We start from the raw sequence: 15,560 nt of genomic DNA, 5'->3' as shown, positions 1-15,560 counted from the left end.
GCCATGATATTCCCACCCTGAACAGGTAGTGTAAAAGGGGCTCATGAGATGTGAACAGTGGTCCCCCCTTGTCAAAGTCAGGCACTTGTATGTTTGAGCAGCCACCCTTGCGTCCCTCCTAAGAGGTTATTTGGAACCAAAAATATCATGCAACTTTTCCTTTGCTTCTGCAAGAGACCACAAGAGGTCCTTGTGAGGAAAATGTTAAGGGGAAAATTCCCTACCATTTATGTGGATGTCCAACAAGTGTTAATGGTAAATGTACTTAAGATAAGACAAGACACACCTTTATTGCTCCCACAATTGAGAAATTCCAGTGTTACAGCAGTCAAGGGGACAGAGTCAGATTAAAGATTTCAAAATTTAAAAACTTAAAAAAAATAGGCATACAAAAAATACAAGAGACAGCAATAAATAACAAACAATAATATACAAATATAACAAATACTTGATGGAAGCAATAAATTCTTCAATGCATGCTATGTTGACTGTGAAAACAGTCTGCAGCTGCAAAATCTGTTGTTCTTCCTGCATTCAGCATTGTCATTTCATGTGATATTGACGGAGCTCAATGCAGGAAGAACTACGGGCTATTTCAGCTTGGACATCTATCCAGAAATAGAACTTCTCCGTTCTCTTTGCTTGTATTGCAAGTGAAAAAACAGCAAATATGGCATCTCAAAATATGTATGCAGAGAATCGAAGAGGATACATTTTACAGTGTTTGGCTGACTCGTATATTCAGCCATATTTATTTGAGCAGGAGCCAAAGAAATGCAGTGGAGAGAGGGATATGGCTGGCAGGGAGCCTCCAGACCCTGAGCTGCCGAGAGCAAACAGCAACTGCTGGTGCCTTTACTCAAACTGCCCTCTGCGTGGGCAGTTTTTGTTGGTTGTTGTCACCGGCGTCAGCCCCGAGAGAGCCCTTGTGCGTGCATGAAAGTTTTACTCCTTACTTGGACAGAGGTGTTTTTTAGACTCTCTTCAGGATCCTGAAGACAAACTGGAAAAGACAACCAAGACCAACAGGGTCTAATGCTAAAGAAATAGCTACAGGCTATGGTGATGATACCCAGTGACAGAGAACAAAGCTCTCTTAGTCAATACAGCATGCAGTGAGGAATTTATTGCTTCAGCTGACTACATTTACCATCAACACTGACTGGACATCCACAGAGAAGGTGATGAATTTTTCCTTTAACATAGGTTGTTTTAAGCATTTGAACAAATTACCAATACTATTTCTGTTGAAGACATTCTTTAAATTCAGTCCAACCATGTTCAGTTGGCTCTGCTGCCTTTAACTTTCACCTGGCACTCTTCCAAATGTGAAGACTGCAGAGGAAAAGCTGACTCTCAACAACTCTTGGTTGTACCCTGGGAACAGGCCAGTGTCAGATTATCTTTCCTAACAATCTTTTGAACGTGCTGCAGAATCATCTCACAGCAGACAGGCATTATTAAAGCTGTGATCATGAGAAGCAGCTGTGAGATTGTTATATTGACCTCATTAATTCATTGTTATATTCAGATTGTAGAAAAGAAAAGATCTTTGTTTCAATGTCATGAAATAGTCTGGATTGCAAGAAACATTTTTGTTAATGTTAAATGTTTTGTTGACGACAAAATCACAAAACTGGTTGCTTGTGATAAGAAAGCACATTTTAATGAATAATATCTAATGATAGTAAACCTTCATGTCAAATAATATTAATAAATACTTTTATTAAATGTCCATTAGATATTGCTTGTCAGCAGCTTTAATTCACACTTGTTAGCATAAGTGTTGTTAAAACCCACAAGTACAAAATGTTCTTCAGAGAATCAGAGAATATTTCCTGTTGGAATGTTTTTTAATACAGTGGCTGACAAGGAAACATTAAAAGCAGGAAAGGACATGACGTCAGTAACAGTGTTCAAGTTTTGCATTGGAGACAGAGTTTGGTGCCGCTTCTATTGAAGTTAATGGGGCAAGCACAGCAAATCCCACAATAACCCATCATATCTTTGTTGACTGACCTTTAAAGGGAAATTTCGGTTTATTTCAACCCGTCTCCTGTCTTCCTAAATTTGTTTCAAGTGACTAGTGACATAGAAATAATAGTTAGCATGTTAGCCGTTAGCCTAGATACAGCCGTAGCATCAGACCTGTTAAAACATAAGTGAACGGGCATACCTTCAAGTGCAAAGTTAGTCCACTAAACAAGCTTTTTTTCCCACAAAGACCACCTCATATCATTAGGATAAATGTCAGAGAACATATAGAAAACGACATGTAAACGTGTTGTCTTACCTTACCGGTGTGCTGCCATGTTTGTTTATCCCTCTAGCTCTGCTTTCCAAAGTGCGGCCAAAATATCGCGAGAACAAGCAGCGATCTCATAGTGTGCCTGAACAAGCAGCAACGGCTGGAAGGCAGAATCGGACAGTAGCCTGAAAAGTTCATTCATTTATTTTATGAAAGATTTATAGAATAATGGCTAACTTTTTGCCAGACTTCGACTTTGTGGAGGTGGAATTTGATTTTGCAGAGTTTGATGGCCGCCCTTATTTATTTGAGCCAGAATACACTGACGAAGAGCTTCGTGAAATTGAAGAACGGAGGAGGAGGAGAGAGAGAGGCGCAACAGGTAACGTTAGAGGACGAGAGAGGAGGAATGGCTGCTGCGTAGCTCTGGAGATTGGTGGTGTAATGTTACCTGTGAATGCTGTGCCCCAGTGCCCACAGAAGAGGAATGCCTCTGTTGCAAGGAATGGGACCAGTTGCAGCCTTATTTTCAAGGTCTGGATGTGACCGAGGACGAGACACCTCCACCTGGAGTAGTGTCCAGCTGGGCTTTATCTAGAGCTGGCGAGATATATTTCAGCGGCGCTTTGGAAAGCAGAGTTAGACAAACATGGCACCACACCGGTAAGGTAAGATAACACGTTTACATGTCGTTCTGACATTTATCCTAACGATATGAGGCGGTCTTTGTGGAAAAAAAAGCTTGTTTAGTGGACTAACTTTGCACTTGAAGGTATGCCTGTTCACTTACATTTTAACAGGTCTGACGCTACGGCTGTATCTAGGCTAACAGCTAACATGCTAACTATTATTTCTATGTCACTAGTCACTTGAAACAAATTTAGGACGATAGGAGACGGGTTGAAATAAACCAAAATTTCCCTTTAATTTTCGGGTTTAGGTTTAGGGAAGATAAATAGACTAGCGTCAAAAATGGCTGCAGCTCCCCCTCCTCGGCCCCTGCCTTGAGGACTGTGAGTATTACTATGAGTGGGAGAAGTGAATTCATTTAGACTGACATATTCACCTTGGCACAGCCAGGTTTCAGTGAGACGAGTAAATCAGTATGATTATCTGATATTAATTTGTTCACTAACACTGCTTTAGATGCCTGCTGTTTGAAAGTTCACATTTAATTCTCCTGTTTTGTCTTTCTGTCACAGGAAATGTGTTCATTTTCATTAGGTTTTTATGTACAACTCTTTTTTTAACTAGTTTAGATTTAAATAATTTAGGTGGTCGGGGGACAGACACTGTTTTAATAACGTAACTGCCCTAGAAGCTCAGAGAAGTGTTTAAGATTGCAACTCTGATTCCTGGTCTCAACTCTGGATCGTCAGGGTTTGGAATAACTAATAAACTCTAGAAATGAGAGCGGCTCCATCCAAAGTGGTATGACTGCTGTCTCCTAATCAGACCAAGTTTTCCCCAGAAAGTTTGCCAATTATCCACGAAGCCCACATTGTTTGCTTCTCATCTGTAAGCACATACACAGATTTGGTCAGGGTCAAGGCACTGCAATACATTGTCAGGAGATGGCGCTAATTGCCAAATTGTATCAGCCTCTGTAAATCTGGATCTTTATCACTTAAAGGGATAGTGCACCCAAAAATGAAAATTCACCAATTATCTAATCACCCATATGCAGATTGAGGCTCAGGTGAAGTTTTAGAGTCCTCACAACACTTGCGGAGATCCAAGGGGAGAGGGGGCAACTCCACCCAATGGAGGCTTGAGGCTCCTGAGATTCAAACATCCAAAAACACATAATTGAAACCATAGAATATCTCTATACTGCTCGTCTGTAAATAAAAAGTTGTTTGGAAAAACAAAATTTGAAAGCATGTGAACACACATGAACGCGGTGCCCATGTCTCACAGTCTTGCGTGCAAGCGCGCACACGTGAGAGAGGCAGTTAGAGCTGCAGGCTACAATGAGGCTAAAAACAGAGTTCAAATGACGTTTTTTCCAAATAACTTTTTATGTCGAGGCTTCAGGACACTTGGATCACTACAGACGAGCAGTATGGAGATATTTTGTGCTTTCAATTATGTGTTTTTGGTGGTGGTACTAAACTCTGGTTCCAGTGCAAAATTCAAACGCTGTCATTGATGTTATGTCCTTTCCTTCTTTTATAGTTTCCTTGGTGGCTGACAGGAAGTGAGCAGGGACCCAAAGCGGTTGCCACAGCAACAGAATAGCAATGAAATGGTCTATACCAATAATTTGATAGAGGTTCAGCTCATCAGTATCAGTTGCTGTCTCTGTCCTTTCTCACTAGTCCATCTCCACATCTTCTTTGCTCATCATGTCATCCTCCTGTCCTCCTCCTTTGAGCCTGTCTGTCCTTCCTGTCTCACCTTCGTTCTCCTCTCTCTCCTCAATGCTTCATGCCTGGAAGGTCCCAGGTCTTTCCGTGAGATGTTCTATATTCTGCAGAGCGCTTGTGGCAGGAACTGTTCCTCAGAAGGTATCTCGTTTCCAACTTCCACTATCGCTGTTAGCTGTCCTCTCTCTACTTCCTGTCCTTTTTTCCCCTTTCCTTTTCCTTTACTTGTCTTTTTTGTTGACGCTCATCATTCACCCCTGTGCTTCTCATTGGTGCTGCTGACATATTCCTGTGAATGGTTGGTTGGAGGCAGTTAGCCAAAGGGAAAAACCCACACAGAGGCTCAACCTGAGTGGATGTGCAGACCTATGTGTTATTGTGTTTGTCCTGTGTCAGTGAGTGTGTGTGTGACTGTGTGTGTGTGTGTGTGTGTGTGTGTGTTTCACATTAATGGACTACACTGCAGCCAAGGTTCATTGAAGGATGAAGGTTTGGTAAAAAGGTATCACAACCTTTTTATCTGCTCCCATGGCAACAACCGCGGGGGTTACCTCGGTGACAGCTCTGTCTAATGACCTGCTGTTAGCAGCACCTGTACACACACTCCTTATGGAATTAATGCATGCCTTCATGCAGCACCTTTCAAAGGCAGGTTCACACATGTACACAAGTCTCCCACTATCTGTTGACCCATTAGCTAAACTAATGGCTGTGCTCCATTGTTGGGCAGCGGCGTTGGGACTGAGAAGGCACAACACATCCTCCAGCACCCTGCAGGAGCACCAGAGATCCAGAGCCCAGAAACCAGTGCCAAACATCAATGCTAGCAGTGTATGATGCTGAAGCGTCCATCTGTTTAATCCACACCAACTCTAAGTTGAGATGTGTGGATCTTGCACTTTGCTGAGCCGTCAGCATAATAATAATAATAATAAAAAAAAACTTTGACACAGAGTGCATAAAAACACAAGCGTATCTGCTGGTGTCCTCAGGGTTAGAGAGAGACAAAGAGAAAGCAATCGAGGCTAAGCACTTCACCAGGGAGACAAACATTATAGATGGATGAGAAGAGAAGGCTGAGAATCTGTGTGATAGAAAAGAGTGCTTAAATATTCCACACATGCACTCACAGAAGTATACACACACCCAGATTTAAAATACAGAATACATACAGGACAGCATGTACACACCACATCATTACATTATATAACATACAAACATATACCAGTGCTCCATTTATAGCAGAGGCTGTTGTGCTCCACCCAGCAGGCTGAGCCAGACAGAAACACAGACAGACTGCAGTGATCAGACTGGACACAGACAGGCCCCAACACCTATACACACACACATCCAGCTGCACTTAGAAATACAAACATTTGTACACATCTTTAATCTTTATATAGCCATGGGAAATAGTGTTCATTAAAACTGGATATTGGGACACTTTATTTGAAGTAGTTGTTCACAGTTTAATCACCATTTTACTGAAGGTTAATGTTGGTTCTGTATGAGCTGGCTGTTAAACCCTTTGAACCAGATTTACATGATTTGCATAAAAAGTCACAGCCATCTTCTCTGCTCATAACTCAGTTCTAAAGAGTCAGACACCATACAAATAATGCTGCACAACTTCAGACCTTGCCTCATAAGCACTGTATTCAGACCTTTTTTCATCAGTGATAAATGAATTTAGTTGATAGGTGTCTATATGGGGCATGGTCACAGTGCAAGCAGGTACTGTGTAGTAACTAATGAGGTTAAATGCTGCAGATTCACAAAAATACACAAATGTAAGCAAAATGAAGAGGGCAAGCTCAAGTCTATATGGTAAATTATACTCACGGACTGCATCATCCATAGCACTAGTGCAGTGCCTGTTTAAAGCGTGTCTGTTTGGAACAGACTCTAGCATTGCTGCTTGTAGCATTCTACAGACGCACTCATCCAAACAACTTCACATTTGTCACTGCACTTCCTAGGATCCTGAACAATACATCCATCATGACATGGTTGCATTCCCTAGCAATGCTAGAGTATACACATTGTTTGCCAGCAGCTAAACATATGACACCAGGGTATTTATGGGAACAAAAGCATTCAATCAGAAAAATACATTGCTGATGCTAAAATGTTTGAGTTTGACACAATGGGCTCTAGTTTCCCGGCGCAGTGCAGGGCGGCGCAGGGTGCAGACCCCGCGCAGAGCTAGTTTCAAGTAGCGCAACCTGAGGTGCGCTCAGTTTGGTAGTTTGGCAGACCGAGGTGCACTGAGATGGGTGTGGCGGCGCATCGGGGGGGGAACTGCCCATTGGTCCGACATCCCATTGTTCCGACCATATTAAACGCATTGTTCTGAAGTCCGTTCCGAAATCATCATGATGCCCTGTGGTTAAGGTCTGGTTAGGTTTAGGCACAAAAACCACTTGGTTAGTGTTAGGAAAAGGTCGTGGTGTGGGTTAAAATGAAAAAGAAAGTGACAAACACATAAGCTGTGAGCCTGCTTCGCCTCAAGCCTTTCCCAGCTGACCCAGAGCCGGTCACGGTGCACCATCAAGGTAGAAATATGCCCGCTGGGAGCCGTTCGGCACCGTGGACCGTCGGACTAATGGGATGTCGGACCAATGGGCTGTCGGACCAATGACATGGACCCCAGCAGGGGGAGGTGTCGACAGGTCCAGCTTGGCGCAGTGACAGTTTCGTGCCAAAAGGCTTCGCTGAAGGTGTGCTAAAAGCTCGCCAGCTGAAACCAGGCCTACTGTCAGTGCAGGCGGAGTGCAGCTGGTGTAAGCTGAAGTTTGGCTGACCGGAGGACAGTACGCACACATCACCAAAACCTCACAGGCAGGTTTCTGGAATGTCAGGCACATTAACAATGCAATAAATACCCAAAAAAAACACTATTCAGTGCAACTATCTGCAATCAGCACACAAATGTATCTCTATATCGACTGTCCCGTCACATCTGATGTCAGATGTGATCATATCGCAGCAGTGCCTGGACAGCGTGACGTGTGTGGTTGTGCTGCTGCCGTGGTCCTGCCAGATGCCTCCTGCTGCTGCTGCAGTAGCCAGAACCATAACTATAATATTATTACTTTCAATAATGTTGTTGTAAGCTACTGTCATTACCTGCATCTCTCTCTCTCTCTCTCTCTCTCTCTGTCTCATTGTGTCATGTGGATTACTGTTAATTTGTTATGCTGATCTGTTCTGTACGACATCTATTGCACGTCTGTCCGTCCTGGAAGAGGGATCCCTCCTCAGTTGCTCTTCCTGAGGTTTCTACCGTTTTTTTTTCCCCGTTAAAGGGTTTTTTTGGGGAGTTTTTCCTTATCCGCTGTGAGGGTCATAAGGACAGAGGGATGTCGTATGCTGTAAAGCCCTGTGAGGCAAATTGTGATTTGTGATATTGGGCTTTATAAATAAAATTGATTGATTGATTGATTGAGATGAAAGGAGATTGGCACCGTTTGGCACGCGTAATGGAAACCCAACCTGATTTGATTAAACAGCTGCAAACTAATGAGTTCACATCCCTCTCAGCCAACCACAAACAGCCACAGCATCAGATAGGGAGTATATATTCAGCATCTGTCATCTTAGAAAAGAAGAAAAGAAACAGAGTGAGACTGCGAGAGAGAAACGCAACATTGATTTGCGTTGCATTGAATTGTGGTGACCTCCTCCCAGGCTACCTTTACATCATCAGCCCATGGAGGTCTGCTCGCAGTTCCGTATATTCGGACACTGCGAGCTTGGACCTCCCAGACCAAAACATCAGTTTCCTCCTGGGAGAAGTTTGGCTGTCTGACGCTGCTGCTCTCTTCTGCCTTGGCGAATTGAGTAAACTCTCATTACGCCTTCGCACGGTGCATTTAAGGGCGAGGAGAGGGGCTCATTTGATTGGTGTGATGTGTGTATAACCCACTCCACACCTTCTCTCCTCCCTCTTTCCGACTTGCGCAGGTAGGAGATACGGAGGTGGGAAAGAGGAGTAGCTGCGCCAGGTGCACGGTGTGCCAAATCCGCCTGGCCACACCCAGTTGGCGAAATGCAAGTGCGCTGAGCCCCCGCCTCGCCCGGTCTGCGAAACTAGAGCCCAATGTAACATTACCAGCCTCTCTTTCATCATCTTTTCTTGAATGTACTGTAGCAAGCGACATAGAGCAAACTGTACCCAACATTCTGTTTGGTGATGTAAAGCCCAGTTCAGACCAATGAATTGCGATGAGATGAAAGCATTTTAGAATGTTGCAGAGAAAAGTTGCAGCAGTGTGAACTGGCTGGTCTGAGTTTGACTCATGCTGGCTAATGGTGTCACCTGCAGCTCAGCTGTTTAAATTGCTTACAGGTAGTTTTAGAATGTAAGGCATGTTTCAACAGTCAACTGGCTTGTAGTGAAGTCTGCTCGTCAAGACAAAATGATTGTAGATGGCTTGTTTGCTTGCTGCTGCAGGTGCGCCAATTCAGCATGTTGAATTGGGGTGGCGACAGCGGAGCCCATCAGTGAATGAAATCACTCTGATTGGCAGTTCAGCTCAGCACATGAGAAGAGAAGAAGAAGTGAGGAAAGTAGACAAACAGCTAAAGTTGCAAGAGAGTGAGAAACTTGTTCCATAAGGTCAGATTACTCTTCTTTAGCCAGTGAGCTTAAGCAGAAACGTTTCCTGATGGGTTGTGTTATTGTTCACTGGTGCACGGTAAATTTGCTCTGTTCTTTCAAAATTGGATTGTGTTGTTAATGTGCTAACTGGCTAACAGGCATTAAGATGCTCATCTGGTTTCTGTTTTTGAATGATGATTACAGACCACAGCCGTATGCTGGTGTGGAGAGTTGTTTCCTGTCACGCAGATGCAGAATCTACATGCTGGTTGAATGTTGGCTGTAGTCTTTGCAGTGTGGCCTTTTTAGGCTGAGACACAGTGACGTCAGGCAAGGCAGTGGGGGGCCTTTGTCGCTGCCAGTTCTTTGAATTTGGTTGGGTGTGTCTGGGCCTTAAAATGTAAATGGACTTAGTAGCCTAACTGAGAAATGTTAAAAAGAGCAATATATGACAGCTTAAGTGTGCAGTGACTTTTCCACGAGCTTGTACTGTAACAAGGGGAAGATAAAAATGAGCAAAAGAAAGCCTTTAAGGGTTTAGAATGTGGTTTCTGTTTTATTTTCTTTTTGTTTAGGTATAAGAATAATAAATCACTCTCTGTGATATTAAAAAAAATGGTTCTGTAGAGAAAAGCCTTGCTTCGTGTCTTGGCATTTTAGTATCTGCCTCATTCTTTATTTTCTCACGTCAGTCTGAGACTTGATTCTAATTCGCTGGACAAGAATGTTTGAAAGAAGGTAGAAAATATTGTCACTTAAAAAACTCCAGTCCAGAGTCAGCAGGGTGAAAGAGCTTAACTCTGTGATCACACTGAATTATTTCTTCTTTGTCTCTGCTTTCTGTCACTGAAGTTCAACAGCAGGGGGAGGTGAGACTTCACGATGCTTTGTGGTGAGACAACTATCCAGTTGAGCCAGTGAATATAAACCTGGCTTTAGACAGGCAGTGGAAACCAATTTTAGAACAGAGCAGAGGGTTTTTTTGCTTCCCCCATTTAGTGGAGTGTTGGATTTTCTCTCTCTGTAATTTGACGTCAGCAGAGGTAGGACTCTGCCAAACCTTCATATTCTTTATGTCCTAAAGGAGAATGTTTAGGTTGGATTAGACATGGCTGTTTGAAGCTGTCCATCATTAATATTTTTGGTGCACACAACAAACAGCGCAGCCCATGTTACCATATACATACTGCAAACTCACTAACTTAAAAAAAAACAAAAAACATATATTTTTCCACATGTACTTTTCTCTGTCTGTTTGAATACTGTTGTGCTCACTAGGGCTTTCTCATATCTAGGTAAATAATTAGCCAAAGCAGTCCCAGTCCTTCTGACAGTTGAGAAGACAAACTTATTCTTCCTGGGGAACAGCCCAGTCACTAGAATAAAATATTGGCATTGTACCTTTTTTTTTTTTTTTACAAACAATAGATATGTTACATTTCTAAGTTTCAAACATATCATATAAATATTTTAATCAGGAGAGACTTGTTTTTATGGTAAAAGAATATTTATTAACATGTGAACGCATGAATAAGAATGTGGAAAGTCTTTGGTGATTAGACCCCGTAGAGATGGTTTGATTTAAGGAGGGTGATGAATCCATAGTCGAATAGGGAACCCCCCGGGGTCTAAACGCTGGTGGTGGTAGAGGTGGTGAAGATAAGATGAGAGGAGGATGGAGAAGTGCTGATGATCTGGATGGTGGAGGAATGAGTCTTTGAGAGCTTGTCCTGGACCCCTGGATACGATGGATAGAAGTAAATGCGCTGGAGGAGGGTGCAAAGATTCTGTCTAAAATCATGGCTGGCATCAGCAGAAGAGAGAGCAGATTTAAAATTTTGCAGTGGCATCCTGATTGGCTGAGAAATCATGGCAAAGTGTGATTGGATAACTAGAGGAGTGAACCCCCATAGTCAGTTGATTAGAGGGAGTAGTGAGAGTGGGATGGAGAGAAATGTGAAAGGATGAGCACAAAGAAGGTCTTCCTGATTGAACTTACGCTGAGCTTCATTTCTAAAGTGACGTAGTATATGAACTTTGTAATCAGGGGGTGAAGGGGATGATGAGTGGTGTGATTCAACTGTGTGGACGTATAGCTAGCAAGCTAGCTTTCTAGCTGGTTTAACGTTAGCTACTATGATTACACCACTGGCTGGAGCAAGACTAGCTGTTAGCTAGCTAGCTGATAACTCCATGGCACTGGCAATTTCTTGCCAATTCTTGTCCTTGTCTTTCTTGTTGTGATACGACTTGGCGGAGACATTATATAAACACTCGTGGGTTTCCCACAGTTCTACGAGCTGGTCCTCCATTTCCGACGTCCACCTGACTTTGTACTTTGGGTCGGCCATGCTTACTTCTTTATTTACTATGTCTGCTTCCGTGTTCCTCAGTCAGCTTGCTTCTTGATTGGCTACCTTCCGTTTCACGTCACAATTCATGGAGTCAGGACTCTAGAGTCCTCGGCTTTCCCCACATAAATATTGAACAAGTTTAATATTTACAGTTGTCGGCCCCGACCCTTTTCCGAGCAGATTATCGGGACAAATTGACTCTTAACACAACTCACACCACAGGATAATCTTATAGGATAATCTTATGAGACATAAGATAATCGGGCGTTTGCCATCCTTGGTTGGGAAGGGGGAAAATCGGGACAAAATCAGCCCGATTATCTTTATGTGTGTACCCCGCTTTAGGGGTTGCAAGGGATGTGGAACCTATCCCAGCTGATTTTGGGTAAGAGGTGGGGTACACCCTGGACAGGTCGCCAGACTATCACAGGTCTGACACATAAAGACAGCAAAACATTCACGCTCACATTCACACCTACAGGCAATTTAGAGTCATTTAGTGTCATTTAGAGTAATTTAGAATTTAGTGTCTTTGGACTGTGGGAGGAAGCCAGAGTACCTGGCTAAAACCCATGCTGACATAGGAGGAACATGCATACTCTGCACAGAGGGGCTTCACCCACTTGCTGTGAGTCAACAGTGCTAACTCCCCTCTTGTCGGTCTACAACAACTGAAGGAGTGTCTTGATTGAGTGTACAACTTCGGTCCAGTGGATTATTCATTTTGTCTCGACATTGAATAGATGAGACCAGATTACACCATTGATCTTGCAATCGAAGTTTTAACCCATCAGATGCTTCATCTGTGAGCAGTGGAAGTGTAAGGGGCTGGCCCAGGAGTGTGTTTTTACAGCTATTTCAGCTGAGCTTCTTTATTGCGTTGCTGTGATCGAAGAGATGGGCTGAAATATCACTGAACTGGGAGGAAGCTGAGCTGTGGGCTTCTTTAAATGGGCTCAACAAACAGACAGAGGACATGAAGGCACGTGTTGCAGGGCTTACACACAAACCACACACACATAAATGCACACACAGAAAGCCTTGGCTGAGTGGTGGCGGGCTGAGGTCTTAGCTGATGCTGTGCTGAGGTCATGGATTTATTAGGCAGAGACGCCACCGAGGAATCCCTTTGAGTCTGCCACATACACACACACACACACACACACACACACACACACACACACACACACACACACACACACACACACACACAAACACACTGTCATGATCACAGACACACACCAACATAGACATCCATTCAGGCACGTAGACAACAGATCATGGCTGACTTTTTTTTCTACATCATACACAGAACAGCCAGTCCAGCACAGATTAAATGAAGCTTTTAATTTAGTGTGGGTGGTGAGATGAGAATTAAGATGTTTGCATGGTAACCACCACAGCTCCACCCACAGAGCAGCTTTATCTCTTCCTCCAGAGTTACTGTGGTAGGAGAATCTATCCTCATAACAAGATGGATCCCTACTTAAAATATCAAATTACTCAGTACATTTCTTACAGAGCTTCCACACAGGGATGCTACAAAGGTGCTATATTGACCATTAAAAGCAGTCAGCTGAGCTTTTGACCACTAATGGCTTTATGTCATAACGGATCCTGCTTTGTTTCTCGTTGAGGCTTTATGAGCATGCAAGCAAAGATGCATATATAAAAATGTATTATATTTTATTATATATTTTCAAACTGGTAGAAAAGATTTCCGCACACTTATACCTATGCAGTATTTATTGTTGAGCTTTCGGTCTATCAGACCTTTATCAGAGCATACACGAGGCAACAATGGACAGGCAGGTAAAAGTAACCAATCTCAGTCTAATCACTGGTAGTATGCAACACATCTATTCACAACCCTGCTCCACCCCCTGGCAGATGTAGTTTTCAAGTACTGAATGGAGAACTGTTAGGCATACACATGGAAGCCATACTTGTCTTGTCATACAAACTAGAATACAAAAAAGGGATGGAACACAGTGAATACAGGAAAACATATAGTTTTACAAAGCACTTTAAAACAGTATCAAACAATTACAATTTCATCACATAGTAAATAGGCCTTTGAGAGGCCATGATTAATCAGAGGTCCCCAAATCTATAAAACACACAATTCAAAACAGAGTGGAAGAAAGGGTATTAGGAGAGAACCATCATTAATCATCGACCCCAAATTCTATGTAAAATGGAAAAACACCTTAGATTACAGCATAACACTAATATCAAAATCATTATTGAAGCCTGTAGGCTGAAGTGCATCTAAAGGGTCAATCCAGAAAGGCTCCCTTTGACATATCTTTCTTTCTGTATCTTCTCCCCTTGGCAATATACTATTTAGATAGATGTATAATAGAATAGATATGGAGAGAGAGTTGTAAATAATAAGGGGACAGTCAGCGTTGCGACACAGTTGTAGGGGATTTGAATGGTAAAATGTAAGGGGTGTAACAGTCCACAAAATTCACTGTTTAGTTTGATATAACACAGTGGTGACACGGTTCAGTATTGTATATGTTTTTGATACAGCAAAAAAGTAGAAATGCCAGAGAAATTTTCTTGATTTTAAAATTTTAAATGTATCAAAACTAACACAATTTGGGCTTTTTTTGTGTAAAGCAGGAATTATGGTCTGGCTCTTTCAGTCTGATGAATACATAAATAAACATCTCCGTTAAACACAAGCTAGACAGCTGCCACTAACCTAACCTAGCCTTTCAGTCTCTCTGGCTGAATTGGCTGCCAGCAGTTACTGGCCACTGCTGTGGGTGTGCGCTTTGTGCTAATGTTTACTGCTGTTAGCTGCCGAACGAGAGGCTATAGGAACATAGGGGCTCTCATTTCCTGGTTCGGAGGATGTGTATGCCATGACTGTGAGTGCTGCTGGCTTAGCTGCTAAGAGGAGTTTGTGGCCATGCTTGGGCTCGTGCTTGGGCTCGGGGGTCGTGTATGTTAATTTGCTACTGGGTTAGTTGCTAAGGGGAGTCTGTGGCTGTGCGGTCGCTTGTTCTTTGGCTTAGTGTATTTTTATCCACCATTCTCTCTCACCGCTGCGCTCAGAATTCACAGCGAAACCAAAGTGGCTCCAAACACCAGACCTGTAGGTTATCAGAGGATCTTCTGCTTCTGGTCTGGTAATGGTGTTACTAACCATCTTGCAATGAGCTAGCTGAGCATAGCTGCCTCTCAGTGTGTCTCACTGGAGTAGAATGTTCTGGTTTGGGGGTGGGAGGGGCAGACATCATGTTGCCTATTCTGTCGTGTGGGCTGTCTTGTTGAGAGCATTATATTAAACACAGTTTAAACTGTAGATTTTATTTTCCAAATGTAATAGGATAGTTCAATGTATTGCTCAGTTTGTAATGTGTACTGAACCAAAAGCCTCATATGGAACGGTTCAATGCAAATACATGTATTGTTACACCTCTATAAAACGCCCAACATGCTAAAGCACATTTTCAGCATCCCTCTCTTTCTCCCCACTGCTTTTAAGAGCCTTTAGATACAAAAGCAGAACTGGACACATTGCAGACATTGTCAGTGTGTGAATGGAAACACATTGAACAAAATAACGCACAGTACGACATCACCCACATGTGCAGGTCACCAGTACCCTTTATAACGTAGCCTATACTGAAATGGAAAGACACAAAAACCTATTTTTTTTCTATTGACACACTGGTGGAAGTGGAGTGGCGTGGATCAGTGTGGACAATTTATTTTGGGTGGTAAACATTATGTGACAGTGCGAATGTAGTAATATTAATATTAATATTAATATTGTTACTTTATAAAATGAAACGTTACCCCCAATGCTGCTGGTTTCCCCTTTGACATTTAATTAGTGGGCTGAGAGGATCTTTTGGCCCTCAGAGTGCTAATGCTGAAATAAATGCCACCTGATCATACGCACACAAACATAGGAAACATATGTTGAATCTGTACATGCCATATGTTTCAAATGTATTTACTGTGTG

At 42.7% G+C, this 15,560-nt stretch overlaps 1 protein-coding gene across 6 annotated transcripts in view; it reads left to right on the top strand.

The window, feature by feature from the left end:
* Positions 1 to 15,560, top strand: part of fat3a (FAT atypical cadherin 3a) — a 391,610-nt gene that overhangs the window by 270,340 nt on the left and 105,710 nt on the right. For 3 of the 6 annotated variants that reach the window (XM_049576719.1, XM_049576722.1, XM_049576718.1), the window contains exon 7: positions 4,690 to 4,758. The exons of the other annotated variants lie outside the window; for them this stretch is intronic. In XM_049576719.1, the coding sequence (XP_049432676.1) occupies positions 4,690 to 4,758 (69 nt within the window). The remainder of the gene's footprint in view (positions 1 to 4,689; positions 4,759 to 15,560) is intronic. 6 annotated transcript variants of the gene reach the window in all.

The sequence above is a fragment of the Epinephelus fuscoguttatus genome, linkage group LG5 (assembly GCF_011397635.1).
Source record: "Epinephelus fuscoguttatus linkage group LG5, E.fuscoguttatus.final_Chr_v1".
Taxonomy (NCBI): domain Eukaryota; kingdom Metazoa; phylum Chordata; class Actinopteri; order Perciformes; family Serranidae; genus Epinephelus; species Epinephelus fuscoguttatus.
Note: the sequence above shows the minus strand (reverse complement) of the source record. Positions and strands in the feature narration are given on the sequence as shown.